Here is a 21,929-nt window from a genome sequence, read left to right on the forward strand (position 1 = left end):
TGGCTTGAGAAAAAAAATCCCCTCAAATAGGGAATAAATAGTTATCAAATTAAGTTTGTAAATGTTTGATTCTGCAAGAAGGATCAATGAGATGAATATAATTTATGCAGGATGTTTGTCTCCTCGGCTCCAAATGACATAAAAATCTCTCATTATTATTGCTATTATTAGTAGTACTCTCCGGGTGTTATTTTACATTTTTCTGCAAATTCTGCCTCTATTCTGTTAATGGTTTTGCTCACAGCTGTCTGTAGATACTATAATCGTGGGAAAATAATGACAGTTATCAGTCGCACCCACCAAGTACCCATAAAAATCTGTCCTCTGTTCTGGAAGATGATAATTATTGGTTGTACTACCATTATCATTGTCGTTGTTGATAGAGGAAATCTTGAAGCATTTTTCGAAAGTAATTCCAGAGAAATCACTTCAAATTGGCCTATTTTAGGGGGGACAAGGGACCAGCTTTCGTTATAGCCTAATATTTCACAGAAATCTTTAAATTCAGGCATCCGCAGCCGCCTGGCACACTGTGGCACACGCGCCGTGATGTCAGCGCCTGCATTTCGATAACACATTTTGCAACTTGCTAGTTCTGCTATGAGTTCAATTATGTAATTACACTGATAATCACAGTGACGGAATTTAACTGCCTTTAATTTGTTATTCAGGTGGAGATGGAGGGACTACGGATGGAGCAGCCAGGCTGTGTTTCTGCTCTGCGCAGACAGCAGAAGAGGTGCAGTCTGCAAATGAACCCTAATAAAATGAAGAGCTGCTGCTGGATACTTTCTTCTTCTTTCAAGTATATCCCTCGGAGGCTCCCTGACCCCGGATGGCTCGGATTTATCAGCTTTTTTTCCATCACGTGATTTATTATTTTTTTTAAGTAAGTGGACATTATATATATATATATATATATATATATATATATATATATATATATATATATATATATATATATATATATATATATATATATATATATATATTTCAGTTTTTGGTGTAAATCTGCAGCTCAAGGAAAATTGCCTCCAGTATTTTCAGAAGTAAGTTCAATTAAATCAAACGACAATTATTCTTGTTAGGCTGTGGGAGGCTGGCCGCACCCCATCCTCACTTAGATTCATAATAATCAAAGGTGGCGGTGTTTAACAAAACTGTGAGCAGTGAATTGATTTCGGCAAAAGGTGCGTGAAGTCGTTTGAACAACAGGTAAATGCGACTAAAAAATGTAGCGTCCACTTAATAAAACAGGCAAAGAAAAAAAAAATTTTTGAGACGACGGTATGTTTCTTAATAATTATTCCTGAATTTGCAATATTAAATAATCAGACTGTGGTTTAAATTCCAAGCAGTATCCACGGGTTTAATTTAAAAGGTCTGCTCTGTTGCATTTGCTGTAATATGCTGTGATGCTGCTGTGTTTTTAGTTGTCATGAAGCATCATCAGGCCTCAGCCAGGGACGCTTCTCATTTCACATCATAGCAGACTTGCTGTTACCGTCCCTCTGCTGCCAGGTGAGACCTCAAGTTGCACTAAGTGTTAAATACATGACTAATTACAGGCCTACTTATGAAAATTGAACGCTAGTGTTATGCTAATATGCGTTCACTCCTGATGGAGCATTGGGAGCTTTAATCAAAAAAAGCTTTAATGCACAAAGAGCAGCCGAGTGGCCGAATATTTAACTTCACTGGCCGGTTTTTGTAGTAACCGTATCACTACTGCAAATAATAATCATATTATTATGGCGAATCTTGACATGTCAGGAGGAAATCTGAGGTTTTGTGGTTTTCCTTGACTTTATCAGGTTCTTCGGACCTAGCCCCAGCGTCACCAATCGGCTTCCCTCTTGGAGAGAGTGGACCAATCAGCGACAGTCTTGATGAATATTCATGAGTCCGAGATTCAAACCTTTGAGCGAGTTTGTCTTGGTCCACAGCATCATTCCTAGGACTTTTCACAGGCACAAACTACATTTTCTTATGAATGGAAAGAGAAAAAATCTGTTCGGCTTAAATTGGGATCCATCCTTCACTGAGATCATAGAAGGAAAACAACAAAAGCAAGACAAGAGGAACCGCCAGAAGAGATGACAATGACTACGATTCCAGAAAGTCTTAATAGCCCTGCCTCAGGAAAAACCGTTTTCATGGAGTTTGGACCCCCGAGTCAACAAATGTCGCCTTCTTCCATGTCTCACGGACACTATCCCATGCACTGTTTACATTCTGCAGGTCACACACAGCACGACAGCTACAGTCCAGCCTCGTCGTTTCCCAGATCCTTGGGTTATCCATACGTAAACTCCGTCGGCAGCCATTCCACCAGTCCATATCTCAGCACAGTACAGACTTACCAAAACAGCTCGGGACTCACGCAGACACGATTAGAGGATGCAGGTAAGTGTGCAACAGAGTCTCTGGATCCGAAATATCAACTTTCTGTGTTGGTACGGCTTTCCACTAGACAATGTAGGAAAAGGCGACCCAGATGTGGAATTAGGCTTGGTAATTATTTATTGCGTAAGGCTATAAACAATGTATGCAATTAAGGGTAATTATACCTAAAGTACAGCCTGTAAAACTTGCGCTGGAGTATTCATTGCTGCGCAGGACTGTTGGCTACAACTGTCTCCTCATTTTTTTTTTCTTCTTTGCTCTCTTCTCTGTCTCTGCCAGCGCCAGAAACAGAGAAAAACACAGTGGTCGAAGGCGGAGAGGTGCGCTTCAACGGCAAGGGGAAAAAGATTAGAAAACCAAGGACTATATATTCGAGTTTACAACTTCAAGCTCTAAACAGGAGATTTCAACAAACTCAATATTTGGCGCTACCGGAGAGAGCAGAGCTCGCAGCGTCGCTGGGTCTCACTCAGACACAGGCAAGTCTGATCCGCACACGCATAGCTTCACTGTGCAGCTGCGCCACGGATGCATTTCTGCACATTTTTAAACGTTTATTTTCCCCACTATTATTATTATTATTATTATAGGTCACCATTTTATTTAGTCTTGCAAGATGGAGCAAAATCATATTCAGATAAATTATATTTTTTATTATGATATTTTCTTTTTAATTTTTCACGTGCGTAAAACGTCCATTATACTTTTAAATATTTAAAAATGTATCTATATTTTTTTCTTTGCAGGTAAAAATTTGGTTTCAGAATAAAAGGTCCAAATTCAAGAAGCTGATGAAGCAAGGCGGTGGTACAATCGACAGCAACGCTTTAGCCACCGGCCGTGGACTGTCCAGTGGTTCTCCTTCGGTGGCACCGGTCTGGAGCTCGCCGACTACCGTCAAGACTTCAATGGGCACGACCGGATCTTACATTCCCAGCTACACCTCATGGTACCCAACGACACACCAAGAGTCTATGCAACAGTCACAGCTCATGTGAACAGAGAGCTCAGCATCAGGATGGTGAAAGGCCCAGCAGCCGCTGAGCGCGGCACAGCATTGATAATGCACAACAAACAACAACAATCCCGGAGTTTGCTGCGGCATCCCGCCAGCTGACACAGAGACCTCCTCATACCGAAGACGGCAAGCAGAGACACAGAAGAAGGAGAGAAGAAGAAGAGGTCTGACAGAGTGAAAAGGCGCACAACGCGCCAAAGGGCAACAAGTCCGTGACCGTCCCTGACAGCGGAAATCATAGACAAAAGGATCCTTTCTTTTTGGCTGCTTTTGGTCACTTTTTTTTTTTTTTTTTTTTTTTAATGTCGGTTTCAGTTTGTTTTCAAACTCATATTTGTGTGAACACTTCTGTTGTTGAGCTGTAGGCTACATGTTTATTAGAAAACACTTGTTTGTTTACGCCAGATGTCGGGCCCAAGGTGATGATGGCCTTAAAATCAATTTGCATTCATTGACAGAAAAAGGCCAGTGAGGCCACAGCAGAGATTCTTTAACCAAATAATTAATGATAAATTTCCAGCGGTAACCATCAGGCTGCTGTTCAACCACAGAGCGCAGAGCCTCGAGATGCTACTATGTTGTTTCTATGTGTTTGTTATTTAAGTTAAATTATTCGGGCTAGTTTTTCTGTTTAAGGTCAGTCTGTGTTCAGTTTGTAAGCGTGTTTGAAATAACAACACTGTGTTGTTAATAATGCTGCACTAACGCAAGCGAAGCTTTTCTATGCCGTGCCCCGATGTTATGTGAAAAATGTAAAAGGCCTGACGATTTGCTGCTTTAGAAAAAAAAAATGTCCTGAGGGTGAGCAGCTCATTTGTCACTGTATTTTGTACATAATTTTCAGATTTTTGTTTGTTTCGTTTTGGTTTGGGTTTTTTGTGCTGTATACTGGATACGCTGTGAAACAGGGTTTAGGCTTTGTGTAGCTTACTCGTCGAAATGTGTTTAGTCAACATAGGAAATATTTAGTTTTGTATTGACCACCTTAATTTATTTATCTGTTTCTGAAGTTTATGTACATAATGTGCAAAGTTTCAAAAGCAGTAAAATATGATTTAAATTATGTCAAGAACGGTGTCTGATTCCCCCTCCCCAACTCCACCATACCACTACCACCAACGCCATCACCACCCCTTCCTCCTCCTCCACCCACCCTCGCCTGTGAAAAGAAAGACTTCAGCGTGGTGCAGGTTTAATGCGAGCTGACACAAAGGAGTATCATGTTGGCTATTGTAGCAGACACCATGTGAGCGCGTTTGAATTAACTGCAAAAGGCTCCTCGTTTAGATTTATGGTCATGTCCAGCGTTTAGCCTACATGTGTTTGTGCTGCTGCTGCTGCTGTTCGCTGGCTGCAGATGTTGTCAAACCTCTGGAGTCAACGTCAGAATTCGAAATCTGATGTAAAAATGCAAAATCAAGATAGTGTCTTTACGCGGGCTGTTCTCTGCAGTCTAAAGCGCAAAGAGTATAAAAAGCCTCTGAATCCCAAATGTGGCACCGTATAGAAACTGTGATTTAACCGCTCCTGCCTCATTCAGAAAAAAATCGTTTTTCAGCTTTTCTTAAAGATAATCTCCTTTCTATTTGTCTTCAGGGATCCTCACTTTTTTTCGACATGAGAGATCAATTGAGTGTGTTAAGTGAATAATTGCTCAAGAGGCAGGTGCTGAAAAAAAAAAAAAAGTCTGGCGGCACACAGGGTGGATCAGATGGAGATCAGTGAGAGTTCAAAGGCCTTCTTGTTTGTTTAACATGGAGGAAGATGATGCCAGTAGGTTACGGTCAGATACAGCCATCAACGTGAAAATAATAATAATAAAGAAGAACGAGGTCTGGTTTTTGCGTCCATTTATCTTTATCGTGATCCAGGATAAATGCATTTAATATACCTGGGTTTTACGTTTATATTTACAGTCAAATAACATTTATACCACTGGGATGATCACGTATTAAAACAAAACAAAAAAGAAAAGAAAGAAGAAAATCCAATTTTAAAAAAACCTGGAAAATTAAAAAAGAAAAAAAAAATTTATATCTGCCTGCAAAGAAAAAAAAATGCAAAAGGAAAAAAAAGGAAAAGAAAACTTGTTGATGCACGGGATGTACTCACTGTGTTGCAGCTGCCACAGCTCCATGAATAAATAAATATTATAGCAAATTTTGCCTAAAAATGACGCATTTCGTGCATCTGCAAAGTCCGTGTAAATCTGACTGAAGCCACCAACCAGAAAAGTAACATCACAACTATATTATTATTATTATTATTATTATTATTATTATTATTATTATTATTACCGCTACTACTACCACTAAAGCATACTTTAAACTAGCAAGCATGGGTAGGAACCTCGTTTTTTATCGCACGCTCGGCTTCAGTCCTGTCTCATTTGTTATTTTAATACAAGTTTTAAACATATAGAGTCCTTTATGTGCAGCCTTACATTTACAATAGGCCTATGTATATTTCGTTGCCATTAGGAAAGCAAATGAATTGCGCGGTTGCTGCTGCTGCTGGAGTGAACATAAATCTGCCTACCTAGCCTTAGAAAGGCGCAGCTGCACATCCAAGAGGGTCAGTGTTATTTCGCTGTATTCTCCCCTTGATTATACGAGCTGAGCCCATCAAACCCAGCATAATTACAGTAATTTCGCCCTTATTTATTCTAATGCAGTTTCCTATCTCTGAGGTAATTATGAGCAATTTTTTTCGCACTGAGGATCTTTCTGCGTTGACAAAAGAGATAGCGCTCTGAAAGACATTTTCTGCTGCAATAGGAGAAAAAAAAAAGTGAAATAGGTGAGGTGCCATTTCGTCACCGTTCCCTTTAGACTTAGCCTATGTATAAGACTGACAAATTGCTTGCAGGTGTACATCACCGAGTTGTCAATGCGAAGAGGCTTCAAAATTAGCAAAGCACAATGTAAGAGTAACGAGTGCAGCGACTATAAAGAAGAACTTCTCTGTCTCCTCTTCCTTACATTTCTCTCCATGTGAGCGGCTTTCTAAGCTATGGGAGATTTCAACTAAAGAAGCGCCTCAGTTGCACATTTGATACAGAAGTTAGAGGATAAAATAATCCACGTGTAAGATATATTTTTCTTCTTCTTCAGCTTCTTCTTGAGGATCTAGTCTTTGAATCAACATCAAAGAATCAGCATCATTCACAGATGAGAATACAAATTAATAAAGGTTGTCTGGCATGAAAGGAATGGATCAATCCAGCCTCTTTTCGTGCCTTTAATGAGCCCAAACGCACTCGGCGAAAATGTAAGAAATAAACATGTGGTACACACCTTTCAGCTTGAAATTGAAGAGACAAGCTCCCTCTCTGGGTTTTCAGAAATCAGCATGGAGGCAGATCAGCAGCAGCAGCAGCAGCAGTCCTGCAGCACAGACAGAAGACGAGCGCTTAAATCCCACAAAATGTGTCCCATGTGTCGGTGTAAGCTATAGCAGCAGAGTTCAGAATATGACTGAAAATGTCTGCTTTATTTCCCCTCTTTATAGCTGATGGGGAAAAAAATGTAGATTATTAGCATAAATGTTTACTCCTCATTACGCTGATGACATTGTGCACTCGAGATCTTGGTAATCTTTGGGGGAAATTATGAGTAATTTTTTAAAATTTAAAGCAGCAGTTACCATGCAATTCAGGCTAATTCTGCGTAGGCTCCACACGGATATAATTATCGTCGAGTCAAGATGTTAGGCTAAAAACTATGCATTGATATTCCCATTTATTATGTACATACAACTTTGACAATGTTGATGCTTGAAATAGCGGGAAATTGTCTTGTGTAAAAATTACACCCCATATTAGGACATCTAAAATTGCGAAGAATTATATAGTAATTGCAGGCTTTCAGATTTGAAAGCCAGAATGCTCAAACCAGAGCAAATGTGGATGAAATTACAGATCAGGGTATAAATTAGGATAGGGGGTATGGCATTTACAAGTTGCCCAGAGAAATGCAAAAAGTATAAACCACAGCAGCTCTGATCCATGAATGAAATCACAGAGAGCAACAGAAAGCACCCATAAATCCTTTTTTTTCTCCTCTTTTATTTTATGACTCAAACAATAAAATAAAGCAAGCAAAAATTGATTATTTAGGAGTCTTTGCTATGCATTATTTTAGCCCGTGATGCATGCTTATGTACTATTTGCAACACTCATTTAAACTGATTATTTAGATGGATATACATAGGGACTGCATGCCTGGTGTCTGATACTGTCAGCCCCAGGGGGGAGGCTCCATCATGCAGATACAGCAGCCGCTGACAAGCTGCAGTCCTAATTATGTACAAGGAAACGATCCCACTTTATGGCCTGTGGTTTTTTGAAGGGAAACGTGTGGGACCATGCACTGTATATTAACATCTTTATACAGTCTATGTGTGGGACAGTGAATGGGAGCCACGTATAAATAATATGAGCCCCACTCTACCTGTCTGTTGGAGTCAAAACACCTCTAATAAAATTTTTCTAAATTAAATCTGTAATAAAACAGGGTTTCCTGCATGGCTCCAATAAATGTGCTTTTTTGGACGTGTGCCTGTGTTTTCCATGTAGCCCACAGGCCCTACATGCAGCCAAATACCGTGGGTCAATCTGCTCGTCTTCGGAGATCAGAGACCTCGCTTGTGAGGCGTGAGAAACGTTTCCATGATGTTGTAGCTGCAGGCTGTCTTGGATCTAGTTCCTGTCTCTTTTTCTCTTGTTAGGCTGAGTTCATAAAACGTCTGGAAAGCGGCTCTCTGACTCCACGGAGTCTGGGGAGCTTGTGCTCATTCATACCCACCCTCGTCTTCTCCTCTCGCATGCCAAGGCGCGTTGTTGTTGTTGTTGTGCGCTCAGCTCAGCGTGCGCCCCCGGGCCTCTGCCTCTGTCTCTGCCTCTGCCTGCCCGAGCACCGGCTCGGCTAAGCAACTGCTGACGGCAGTCATAAATAAATTTCACCCTAGACAGTTCAGGAGTCCCCCTGCGCTTGTCCACGCTTGTGATATAACACTGCAACATCTTCATGTAACCACACACTACATTTTTACAACACATTATTACTTCATTACTGTTTTTTAATTGTCAAGCCTGTTTAATGAAAATTGGTATATGCTAGTGATCATACAGCCTAAAAATCATAAAGTATCGATGTGTTTTAAATTTGCGTTTTAAATTAAATGTTTTTTTTAGGGGATAAATCCTAGCTTTAGTGAACTCAAAATGTATGTAAAATGAAAAAAGCAGTCCGCATTTATTATTATTATTATTATTATTATTAGACCCTCTCGAAAATAAATAAATTTCACAACAAACTGCTGTAAAGAAAAGGCCGGATGCAAATGCACAGAAAACATTTTATTTAAATAAGGTCTGACCATATATGGAACACTGCTAAAATAAATAAGACCAAAAAAAAAAAAAATACAATTCCTTGTTGATACAAGTCAGAGGGGAGGACAATCAGTAGCTCACGGTGGTTAATGGATGGATAGCCAGAAAAATAAAATAAAAAAGTCAAAGCGACGTGGGCTATTTAAAGAAGAAAAAAAAACTCTGTTGTAAAATATTTACAAACATGGATTTGAACACTTAACCCCCGAAATATTCAAATGAACTACGTGAGGAATGGAAAAAGGTAAGCTGGTTTTTTATCGCACAACAAAATGAGGTCATATTGCAAAAAGGCACCATACAGTTAACTTGTGCTACATTTGTGACAGGTTGCCCTGCGATTCATGTTTTATTTTGCAGGAATGGCAAAAAATCAAATAAATTTAAAAAAAAAAAGAAAAAAGTGATGTCCGAGTAAAAGTATATAGGCTTGCGCCTAGGCTGTGATTGCTTTGGGTAATAGTGGTTCATTCATCCCCTCACATAAACAAAATAAATAAATACAAAAATAACTGTAGGAATCTGAGTCTACCATTTGTAAGCACGAAATCTGGCAAGGTCCATAAACCTGTCTGGCTCCATGAAATCTCCTAGATGCTGCGTGTAAAGTTTGAATGGTGCACGCACGAGGTCTGCAAAATGAAAGTAATGGCATTTTTTTTCTTTATTCACCAGTATTGTCCGATTTAAACCCGATGTTTCTCTCTCTCTCTCTCTCGCTCTCTTTTATTTCAGAATATCGTCCCAGCGCTTATGGCGGAGTTGTGGTGATGCTGGACCAGAGGAGGCTGCAGATGCGTGGTAGAGTTCGTAGTTGAGTACCAGGAGTAGTTTGCCAAAAAGGACGAAGGCGCAGTCGTATTGGGAGGGCTGCTGCTCTGAGGTAAACTAGAGCTGACACTGTTCATTCTTTGAGTCTGTGGAAAGTCCCAGGCAGTTGTTGGTGGAGACGTGCACGGGGGAGATTCACTGGAAGCAACATGTTGTTCTGGGGGGATTTCTCCACTTTTCCACAGCTTCTTGAACTTGGAACGCCGATTTTGGAACCAGATTTTGACCTAAAAAAGAAAACGGGTTTACATTTGAATTAATTAAGCGATAGTTTCCCCTAAAATCCCATTTAGTCAGTTTTAATTTGTTTTCATATTAAGGCTTAAAGTGGATATTTGACAGCGCATGAGCCCACAGATGCAGACTACCCACCTGTGTTTGCGTAAGGCCCAGCGACGCTGCCAGCTCGGCCCGTTCTGGTAGAGCCAAATACTGCGTCTTTTGAAACCTCCGTTGAAGTGCAGCCAGTTGGAAGCTGGAATAAATGGTTCGAGGTTTCCTGACCTTCTTTGGTTTTCCATTAACCATCCGGATTTCTGGCTCGCTCTCTTCTTTCTCTGAGGAAACATTCAAATGCAATTCAGGTTAGGCACGAAGGAGTTTTGTAGATTTTCAGTACTGAAGAACTGCTAGGCGTATTTGCACTGCCGTCAGTTTAGGTTTGTCAGATTTGTGTGCACTAAATGCTTAACTTGATTTGCTTAAATTATATATATATATATTTTTTTTATAAGGCCCCGCTAAAAACAGGCCACTTTGCGGATCTATAGGCGTTCCCTTTGGAAATAAATTGAAATATTGTCGCTTGTGTTACATGCTCATGCTAGAAAAAAAAATTGCATTTGTAAATTTCTAGTCAGAAAATAATATTTTGTCAAATGTTATGCAAAAAGAAAAATATAATACAGAAATTCCATGCAGTGCGTTTTGGTCACAAACATGGGTATAAAATGCATATAAAAGCTTTCAAAATCAACCTGAGAGCTTGTTTACCTGCATCTGCTGGAGTAGGCGAGGAGTTGGAACCATAAGAACCGTATGTGCCATACGATGAGTTGAAACCGAGGTCATATGACTTTGCGTTATATGGCACAGAGCTCGTGGCGCTGCCGTGGTACTGGTAAGTGCCCAGCTGTCCAAACGGTGACCCGGCGCAATGCCCAGGCTGCTGGCTGTTGTAATAGCTGCTGTCCGTCGCCGTGGACACCGGTAGAGTCGGGGACTCCTGCGATTTGTGCAAGCTGTGGTAATTGCTTGAGGTAATCTGGTTCGAATGCATATCAGTATTTAAGTTCTCAAAAACCCCAGTCATCTTCGAACTGGAGAGGAGCAGCCTCCTAACCTATGCGCAAAAAGAAAAAGAAAAAAAAATCGCAGAAATTGCGACCTATGCGATTGCGAGGCAGGCTATGAAGCGCGACTCAAATCTTGGACTGATGACACCCTTTCGTGAACCAAAACGCATCCCCGTGTAAACCGTGGCAAAATCAGCGCAAGGTGTGTCCCTCTCACAGTGGCCTGTGATTATCTGCTACGGTCGGCGGTGGGAGCGCGTTTATGAGAGAGTGAGAGGGAGAGCTACTGTGTCTGAGGCAACCAATGAGTAAGAGCTGCACGACTGACTACTCCCCACCGCGTCCACCCTCCATTATTTCTTCAGGTCTGTCTGTCCCAGTTGTCTGCGGATAGCTTTACATAAAATCTTAAAAGAATCAGTAAACCTGCAGACCCAGGCCTGATCTCCATGCACAAATTGAGAAGCCACCTTCATGTGCAAACTGCCGTATAAATCGGATTAGTATTGATTATGTATTGATTTTGGACAATGGATATCACCTACTGCACATTAGAAACATAACACGTTGAATTGGTGCAGGAAATTGTTTCAGGCTTGCTGTGAATTTTGTTGGAATCCGTTTATTAACCTTTAGACTACGTTTTTGCATAGCCATAAAATTATATTTTTGTCATAAATAAACGAGACAAGGAGGGGACTGGTCAAAAGGAAATCTTAAGGAGCTGCCAAAAAAAAAGAGAGAGAAAGAAAACCAAAGCTTGTGGATATAGCTAAAGGTGAAGGTTATGCAGCTTCAGAGAATAACTACAGCGCCACCAAGAGATCAGAAAATCCACTTGCGTGTCTATCTTTTTGATCACTTAGATGCCTTTCTTTTTCGTTTGTGCACAACCCTGGAAAAAACGAACTTTATTGCGATCTAAGCAACGTCACATCCGTGTGAGGAGGTTCCACACAGGTGTTGTTTATTTCAAGCTGTGATACGTTTAGATCTCCCGCAGATCCTGGAGAAGTTCAGGCGACGACGGAAGCGCAGTTGTGGCAATGCCTGTGAGCATCGCCATTAGATGGCAGCATAGTTCCTTTTATCAACACACCTACAGTAGATTACTCCATTTACTTTAATGCCATTGATTGTATTGATGAGGTTACAAAGCATCAGCATGCACGCCAGAAAATAAACTCTGTTTATAAATCTGTATTGAACTCTAGTTAGTTTATGTTGGCATATTTTTACTCAATGCCCTTTATAAAGGCAGGAAGTGAAAGTTTTGAGGTTAATCATCTCTTTTGCAGCAGTGTCTTGGGCCTTGATAGGCTTGACAGTCTCACATAATTACAACAGCCATAAATATTGTCAGAGTTTAAATGCTCCCCCAAGGAAAAGGCATGTTATGCCAATGCTAATTAAAGTCCACAAATGTGCTGCTTAGCAGTTAACAGTGTCATAGTCAGTCAAAAGGGGAAGTTTTCTGTTGAAAATATGCAAATCATCACATTTTTAAATGACAGCCCACAAGGATTTCACAATATAGTCCCTAGAGGAGGCAGAGCTTTTAGCCATCAGTCTCCTCTCCTCTCCTCTCCTCTCCTCAGGAGACAGATACCCTCTCTACTTTTAAGATTAGACTTAAAACTTTTGATAAAGCTCATTGTTAGGTCTGGATCAGGTGCCCCTAACCACCCCATATTTTGCTGCTATAGGCTCAGACTGCTGGTGGACTTCCTGTGATACACTGAGCATTTCTTTTTCACTCAGATCTTTTCACTCCCCGGGTACTTATATTGCCATGCTGCATCATTAAATTGTTTGTATTTGTCCTTATTTCTCAAAGTTCTTCATTTCTCTCTTCTCCTAACTCTCACCGCCCAACTGGTCATGACAACTAGCTGTTCCTCCCTGAGCCTGGTTCTGCTGGAGGTTTTCCTGTTAAAAGGGAGTTCTTCCTTCCCACTATTGCCTGTGACTTTATAATAGGGGGTCAGCTAACTAAAGGTTAAGTATATAATCTGCAATAATAGGGAAAAAAAATTCTGCTCAAAAAAATAAATAAATAAAGGAACACTTTTTAATCAGAGTATAGCATCAAGTCAGTTAAACTTCTGCAATATTGATCTGGTATTAAATATAATGATAAAATCCTTGAACACATTGTCAGACTATACACAGGTGCAGTGGGTACTGGGATTCTACTGGTGCATGATTCAAATCTTGATGAGTGATGGCCTCATCCAGATCTGATCATTCTTTCAGAAGTGCACTTGTGAGGTCAGACACTGATGCTGGATGAGAAGGCCTCGTGTGCTTCCAAAGGTGTTCTATCGGGTTGAGGTCAGGACTCTGTGCAGGCCAGTCAAGTTCTTCCACACCAAACTCACTCATCCATGTCTTTATGGACCTTGCTTTGTGCGCTGGTGCACAGTCATGTTAAATTTGATGCCACTACTCTAGAGTCCAGTGGCGGTGTGCTTTACACCACTGCATCCAACTTGCATTGCATTTGGTGATGTAAGGCTTGGATGTAGCTGCTCAGCCACTGAAACCCATTCCATGGAGCTCACTGTTCTCGAGCTAATCTGATGCCACATGAAGTTTGGAGGTTGAATTGAATTGAAGCTGCAGAAAGTTGGAATTCACTGAGCACCTGAGAGCAACCCATTCTTTCACAAATGTTTATAGAAGCATGCCTGGGTGCTTGGTTTTATACATGGAAGTGACTGGAACACCTGAACTCAATGATTTGGATGGGTGAGTGAATATTTTTGGCAATATAATGTATAACTCAGACATATAAGTGAGAATGGGGGAAATCAGAAATATGCAGATTTTTGGTGACAAGTAAAAACAGAACTTCAGAGGAAATTATGAATTTCTGACTGCAGCCTTCCTCAGTTTGCAACTCCGTGGGTTTTAATATCCTCTTGATCCATTATGAAGCCGCTGACTTCTAAATCTGTTATTTCAAAGTCCAGGTAAAGATATACTGATAACACACTAAAGGGTGATTATCTGAGGCTTTTAACATTTTTAACTAGTACAGTTACAAATGAATCTAATGAGTTAAATCTTCATCAGTGAAGCTTCAAGAAGCTTCAACCCTTCTGATTCAATAAATAGTCATCCATTATGACCCAGTTCAGGTCACGCAAGTAACCATTTCCATCATGTTGCCCAATTTATCAGTAAGCGTAGTGTAGCTAGACCCCATAGCTCGAGCTCAGGAGGGATTCCATCAGTCCATTGTCTTCCTGATATGCAGGCAGTTCTCTCTCACCGTGGCCCAATGTAGCGGCATGACACTGCTCATTAGTAGAACAAAGTCCTTGCATTCAGCTGCCCACCATCAGAGCCAGAATGAGCAGAAATTCTCCAGCAGAGTCATGTGCAAGCCTGAAAAGAGTTTTCCTAATAAATTATTCTCATAGTTAACAGCAGAGGTCATGTGAGCAAGTGTCTTCTCTCTATAGTTTGCAGTAAAACCAAAAAAAAGGTCCTCTGTTTGTTTGCTTCTCTGAGTAAGACGCCTGTTCTATCTATGGTGCAAAGAGTAAAAAACTAAACAGCTACAGTTGATGGAATAGGAGATTCCTCTGGAGAATGCACAGATCATTAGATATTGGGATTACAGTGAGTGATTTCACAACATAGTCCCAATCACTATCAGGATGTGCCGAAACAACAGCACCGGCTCTGTGCGCTAATGGTGGGGGACATTCCTGTCATAGCTTTTCTGTCAGCCTTAGGAACAGTTATTCCTGCTTGCTTTCTTGCTGCATCAAACTTTTCTGTTTTCATGTCACCCGTGTCCACTTAGTGATTATGAATTTTACACCCCCCCCACCCCTGTTGCAGAGCAGCTGGTATAGTGGATCCTCCCGGTGGTTGGTGACATGGAAATTATGCCAAATGACTGCACACAGATGTAAGCAGGTTTCATCATGCATTCAAAATTTCCCATTTTTACAGGAGTTGCTTGTGACCTAGTTTTGGCACTAATCAAACAGCTTTGCACACACGAGCATGCACGTACACACACGCACGCACACACACACACACACATATTTTCATATTGTCATGGTTGTTTATTCCCAAAGTTTTAAAAAGAAGTAATGCATAAGCAGAAAGAGCAGAAATACACAAACCTTTCAAACCAGCTTTGGCAGAAGATACTTCAAACAGAATCTCAGCAGTCTTATTTTTTTTCTTTACTGTTTCTTGCAAATGCAAAAAGAAATGGTTAGTTGACCTCAAATTATTAAAGCTAACCTAAAAATCCCTTATAACCTGAGCCTCACCACAGCTTTATTCATGCTTTTTGTGAGGACTAAGAATAGATGACCTGAGGACATGCAGTATATTATTTGCTTATTCTAGTTGCGCCACAAAACTTCCTGCTTATAAATAAGATAAAGTGCATCTGACACATCTTACTGATGACATGTCATACATGCTTGTTAGATATTGTATATACAGTCCAAATGATTAACTCTGACAGTCAGCATAGAATTACGGTCAATACACTATCAGCCTGGTTTTTTTCCCCTTCGAAAAAGTTGCAAGGAGGAAAAAAAATGTGCTCATAAAATGGCAACAGTGGTTGATACTGACTATTTGTCTTGACAAATCAAAGTGCACAAGCCAGGAAATCACTGTGAAACATGGCCACCCTTAGATTTTGAGGAGGTATTTATCTTGAGCATTACTTATCTGTTTTCATGTGTGGAGAAGCTCAAATGGCAAACAAAGGTTGAGATCTTCCTGATATAACATCATGTGGACATGTGGAATTTAGGTTAAGAAAAACAGAAGTCAGAATAGTCAAAACCAGCATAATCCCTCCATGACCACACAGTGCCTGCTGTCTATTTTCACTGCCTGTACAAAAATAACAATAAGGGCAGTACAGGAGGAAATCTCCCACCTCCTGCAGCGGATGTCACACTGATTATTGACCTGTTTATTTAGCTACTAATTGCTACTGGTGTGAAGACATAGCGGAAAGTCTGAAATTCTAAATAAAGCAATTTTCATTTCACCGTGTTCTGCATAATCCATTATGTGCCAAAGAATGATAATGATGATGATGTTTTAATGATCTTTGCAGAAAAGTTGACAGAAGCTGGCAAGAAGCTGATGTTATGCTTCACAGGACTTCACATACCACAGAGATCGTGTGCTAAGATCGTTCTGCAGGTTTAGGTTTGCAGCATGTAGGTGTTTGCTCTTGTTCTGTGAGTCTCTAAGTAAGAGATCAGAAAGAAGGTGTTCATTCTTCTTGATTTGAGATAATCAAAAATTCAGACACTTGGCGGAGTATATTTTCCTGGGATGGTGGTAAATTTTTAGATTTTCTCTCATTTCTGAGAGTCGGTGAGGAAGACATCAGGATAAACCCCTCAAAACTTGCTTTGTGTTTTCAATAAATTTACCCAAGAAATGAAGGACTCTAGTATTTTGAACCTTATGCATTGTTTACTTATCTCTGCATGAATTGATTATATGTATTGTATGTTTTTATTTGACAGTTATATGATGTAAAGTTACATTTTATTTTTTTATAGTTAAGTTTTTTTTTCTTTTTTTAGCATAAATCTTTTACATGCCCTCATTTAAAATAAGATTTCAATACTGGCATTATAGTAGAGTTGGTTTAACTACTGCTTCAGATGCTAAATTCATGCATTCATGCAACAAAGAGAAAATTCAACTGTAATAGGTAAGCAGAAATATATAAAATATATGCAGAGAATATAAATGTCATTTTATTCGCTCCCATCTGGAATACACTTACAGATATACTAATATTAAGTTAGAGAAATATATTAAATGACACATTATGATAATTTTCCAGATGTTTTTGTGCTCTATCTGGGGTCAGCAGGAGCAGCAGCAAGTCTTTCTGCATTGTCTTGCTGTGTGAAGTGCAGGCAGGTTTAGACAGCAGTAGAGCGATTTGGATGTTGCTGATCTCCTGCTGGGTCAGCTGGAGCATTCATCACCTTGGCAACCCATCCTTTTTTTTTTTTTTTTTCTAAATGCTTATAAATTTCCTCTGCAAAATGGTTTCACTCAATGCAAACTAAGAGCGCACAGTTTATTCTTTAAGCTCGCCATGCAGAGTCAGCAGATAAAATCACTTGTGGGTCTGTGTGCACTCATCTCTTGCGCTTCTCGCAAACATGGAAATGATCTACCGAGTGTTTCTTGACCTCTCTGTTTCAAAGGTTGAGCCTATACTGCGCGGCTCCGGACATGCGTGGAGTTTAAGTTGGAAACTTTCAGCAGAGAGTTCATGATTGAGCATGTGTTTCCTAAGAATTAGTCATGGTGGCTTTCCCCCTCAAGAGAAGTTATTTTTAACAACAAAGGTGTTCATGATGAGCAACAGCAGCCAATAACAATTGGAAGGAAGTGTTCAGTTTTCAGCTCATAACAGATGCTAAGGTTAATGTTCGGTGCTTCACTCTGAGGCAATCTGTGCTAAAGACTGCACTGTTATGCTTCAGTTAACCATAACCTAGTTTATATGCCTTTTTTTTTTTTTTAATATTTTAATATTTGCATTTAAACTTGAAAGAATTAACAAATTCTTGTTCCTGATGTGAAAACAGCTTTACGTACTTCTTGGTTCCTCTTTGTTCATGAAAACCTGATTAATTAAAAGATGTGGTTTTCCCAGCTCATGTACAAAGACTGCCTAGTGTATAATATGATTAGCATGACATAATGATAATACATCCCAGAGGGCAGTCCTTTGCACTAAAGCAGAAATTATTTCTCATTTTACAGGGCTAACAAAGGAATTCCCTGTGTCATCTGCACGGCCTGGCTGAGGCAGATTTCAGAGAGGTCTGTGGGGTCTCACTCCCTTCATTGCTGACCCAGTAGAATCCACCCCCCCCCTCCACCCAGGAGCTATAAATGGACGCAATCCTTTGTATGAGGGGAGTGGAGCAGATTTACTGTGTATGGTCCTTACAAATGGCCACACCAGGACCAGGGTCAGCTGCTCCAACTTTAGGAAATGCTTTACACAGTCACTGATGCAGACACAACTTCTGTTATCGTGCCGTATTCGTGCACCTCCATGGGGCCTGACTGCAGCTACAGATAGGCACTGTTTACTGTTCAGACTGCTGAATTATCAGCATATCTCTTAAGGACACCATAGGTTGTTTGGATTTCACCACGTACCTAAAACAAATTCGAGGTCAGTTCCCACTCTCAGCTCTTTAAAATCAGGGTACAAATTTATTATTAGTTAGAACAGAAATTCTTCGTCTCTCGTTTAATCTGTTATTCTACTTCAGCTTGTTTTGGTCTTGTATTTTATTTTGCTTCTTTAAAAAACAGTTTATGTGTGAAACACTGTGTATCACTATTGAAAGATCCATCAATTGTCTTCTGCTTGTCCAGTTCAAGGTCAAGGGAGGGGGATGGGCAGGAGCCTGTCCTGGGTGCAGAGCCAACACAGAGAAGCAGACAAGCGTTCACGCTCACATTCACAACTATAAACAATTTAGAATCGCCAATGAACCTAACCCCATGGATGTATCTGGTCTGTGGGAGGAAGCTACACAAACACAGGGAGAATATGTAAACTCCACCCAGAAAGACTCCAGGCTGGAGTTGAACTCAGGACCTTCTTGCTGTAAGGTGACAGTGCTGACTTCCACACCACCTTGAAAGATGCTATTCAAATAAAAGTGCCTTGACATTAGCTCATTTCATCATCTACAGCAAGTTTTTTCCAGCAAGTTGAAGTGCTGCAGAGAGTAAATTCAGTAACCAACAGTTGTTTTAAATTTAAAATAACTTTGACCATCATTCCGTCCGTTATGACTTGATTTCTTGGCACACCAGCGGGCAAACAGGCTGTGCCAGCTGTACACATTCATCATGTTTTCTTGTGGGTTTGGTTTTATTATGTTGACTTCATTTTGGAGCTGGACTGTCCTCCTCACCGGGAGTGTTCCCAAAACCCAGTCGTTGATTCGACACCTTCACGCCTAGAAGGTGTCGAATAAGTGAAATCCAAATCTAGCATGAACCCTCACACCATGCTCAACATGTCTGTGAGCGCGAGTGAGCTGTCCTGACCGCTGCACAAATCGATATCCCGCTAATGGAAACTACATTTGAATCTTACAGATGTCCTCCAAATTACGTGTCAACATCCATCTGTTTATGTTTCACCGTAATCATCAGTGTGTTGGCACACCAGCAGACTCTCTATACCAGCTGTGCATTTTGGACATGCTTCCCTGCCTCGCCAGTAACTTTGCGTTTGGTTTCCTCCATCAGTCTCTGACATGTTGACTTTGGTGCTGTGAAACTTAAGCAGCTCGCCCCTTCTGCACAGCCAGGGTTTGAATTATAGAGTTTCTGAAAGCAAAAGATTTACATGTAATGGTGAAATCATTCTCAACAATAACTGGGGATGTGCTACTCGCAGCACAAACACATGTAAAGACTTGAAATGAAAAGCTCAGAATAGCTGTATTTACATTTCTTATCCTCTTTGCTGTAAGATAATAAACAAAAGAATGTGTTGACATAAAAATTGTATTCTTAAATGTTATCAGCTTTTTAAAATGATGTAAAATATTACTGAATACTTGAAGGCTTGTTTAATTCATTGAGGGGCATTTTATGTGCCCTGACAGCTTAAAGTACTGACTTTCTGGGAGTTGATGTGAGATTCTGATCTGTAACACATCCATAACACTGATGTGATTTACCGTTTAGAACAAAACTGACTGGACTGCAGCATATCTTCTCAGAGATTTTGGTTGAAAAGTCTGCCTGTATATTCTCTTCACTACATGTGGAAATGGGCAGTGAAATTGATTAAACTGCAGCTTATCTTTTTATTTTATGATCTAATATATTTTTCCAGTACTTGTTGTGCTGGATGGTTAAATGTCGTGGTTTGTTGCATGCCTGTGAAACTGTGTGTCCTGGGATGACAGACAAATCAGAAACAGGTTATTGAGAAGATTCAGAATTTAATTTGCTCACATCTTTCAAGTCAGTGCAATAAGCATTAGAAAGGAGGTCCGGTTCTCTAGCTACTAAGAAAGCTGATATCTTTTCCAGTGATTCGACCTTGGGGGCCTCACAGATCTTTCTCAAGTGAGTGTTCATTTTGTTTATACAAAGGTGCAGCTAATCTGTGAAGAAAGGCCTCGGCACCTGCAGGGGTCCACCTGTCTGACCTGCACCGGGTCTCTAGTTTCTCTCTTCCCACTGACCTGAGACAATACAAGGCTGGGTGGCTTCACCTTCTCCCACAGCTTGTGTTACACAACCACCTAGGGCAACAACGGACATGAAAGTGCTGCTTCTTTGGGGTGGGGTGAACTCAGGTAATGGCAGTTAACACACCTTTTAAAGCTCTCAGGGACACATAGACCATATCCAGCAAAGTAACCTTTTTGTCTTTATTTAGCGTGATTTGAATAATCAAACCACAACACACACACACACACACAAAAAATTGCTATCAATAATGATTGTAAACTGTATCCAAACTGTATATCTCATAAAAATTTTAAGCAAAGGTGCTCTGCTTATGCTGCCTATTCATGATCTTAATTATCCTAATTGCCTCATCAGGGTCAAGAATGGTGATGTAATGAGTATTAAATGCTTTATATTGCAGAAAGTTCATGTTCTTGTCATTGCGCAGCTGTGAAGTTAATATTGAGCATTTCTTTGCCCAGATCTCAACATTATATACAGTTATAGAGGAGTTGGTTCATGTTCATTTGGTAATTTACAAAATTAAGAGCTAAAAAGCAAGACTGGACCTAGGAATCTGCGCAGCACTTCAGAGTAAATCAAGACAAGATCATCTGGTCATAAAGTTATGACCATTGTCTCAGTAAGCAAACAGAAATATGTTTGCCAGTGTGAGTTTTAATGATCTGCTTTAAAAAGGTTTTCTGCTCGTGGTCAGTGAAAAAGCACGGATGACATCAGTGAAGAGGATTGTTCAGATCTGACGCATCTGTGACCAAACCCACTAACAGAGATGCCTTTCACATATCTTACACTGGAACCCCCCAATCCGGTGCCCCAATTAGGGATGTGGTTAAGACCCTGACACAGACCCCCTCACCCAGCCCCCGTCGACAACACACACTCACACAAACATACACAGAGACACACATACTGGCATACACTGGGCCTTCTAATTTCAACAATGCCCACATTATGTTGTCTTCTGCTGTGTAATTGTGGCCCAGCGTAGTTCAAACTTCACACCACCACCAAACAGCTGATGTGGTGGGAGAAGTGAGCGGGCGGGACAATGAAGCTGTTTAATGTTCCCTGGTTTTGGAAGATGAGACAAAATGGCTCATATCAGTTCTGTTGGTGGCTGGAAATTTCAGGGTTATTAAATTGCAGATTTCAGGGACTCAGTAGCATCTGTTCAGCTGTTTGTGAGAGAATTTATTGAGACTCTTATGATATTTCTTCAACTCCACAGACAGCACTCTGCAGTGCATCAGTAAGAGTTAAAACACAAACATCACCAGAAGCAGAAAAAGGGGCTTTTGACATGAAATCATAGATAAGCTGGGATATCCTGGGATCACTCATGTGTTTCCTGACTGTGATTTTGATAATTATTTATGTATGAGCTTGGTGCTTGGCAGGTGCTGTTAATGTAAGCCCATATAAATATTTGATTGTGATGTTCTTAGAAGATTGAACATGATGTTGTGATAAATGCTAATACTGGCTGATTTTTTTTTTTAAAGATGGTACAGCTGTTTAGTGACCTGCAGCACCTTCCCTCTTGCCTCAGTGAATCTGGAGGCTTTATTTGTCCAGCTGATGCAAACACTTGCTGTTTATGTGCTTCCACTACGCTAAAATAGCAGGGAAACCTGTATCAATGGGCTCCATGGCTGTTCCATTGGAGAGTGTCTTTTTAAGTATTTATCCCAAAAATTATGAATAGGAGCTGATG

At 40.4% G+C, this 21,929-nt stretch overlaps 2 protein-coding genes across 2 annotated transcripts; one reads left to right on the top strand and one right to left on the bottom strand.

Annotated features, from left to right (window-relative positions):
• Positions 1–1,834: 1,834 nt before the first annotated feature.
• Positions 1,835–4,405, top strand: dlx1a (distal-less homeobox 1a). Its single transcript, XM_030758451.1, has 3 exons — positions 1,835–2,406; positions 2,686–2,885; positions 3,153–4,405. The coding sequence occupies exons 1-3, from the start codon at positions 2,097–2,099 to the stop codon at positions 3,402–3,404; spliced, it is 762 nt and encodes a 253-aa protein (XP_030614311.1). The 5' UTR covers positions 1,835–2,096; the 3' UTR covers positions 3,405–4,405.
• Positions 4,406–8,777: 4,372 nt separating this feature from the next.
• dlx2a (distal-less homeobox 2a) lies at positions 8,778–11,168 on the bottom strand. Its single transcript, XM_030758578.1, has 3 exons — positions 10,644–11,168; positions 10,023–10,207; positions 8,778–9,877 (listed from the first exon to the last, which is right to left on the bottom strand). Exons 1-3 carry the CDS (start codon positions 10,960–10,962, stop codon positions 9,551–9,553), a joined length of 831 nt encoding a protein of 276 aa, XP_030614438.1. The 5' UTR covers positions 10,963–11,168; the 3' UTR covers positions 8,778–9,550.
• Positions 11,169–21,929: the final 10,761 nt, after the last annotated feature.

Source organism: Archocentrus centrarchus, chromosome 21, assembly GCF_007364275.1.
Source record: "Archocentrus centrarchus isolate MPI-CPG fArcCen1 chromosome 21, fArcCen1, whole genome shotgun sequence".
NCBI classification, from domain to species: domain Eukaryota; kingdom Metazoa; phylum Chordata; class Actinopteri; order Cichliformes; family Cichlidae; genus Archocentrus; species Archocentrus centrarchus.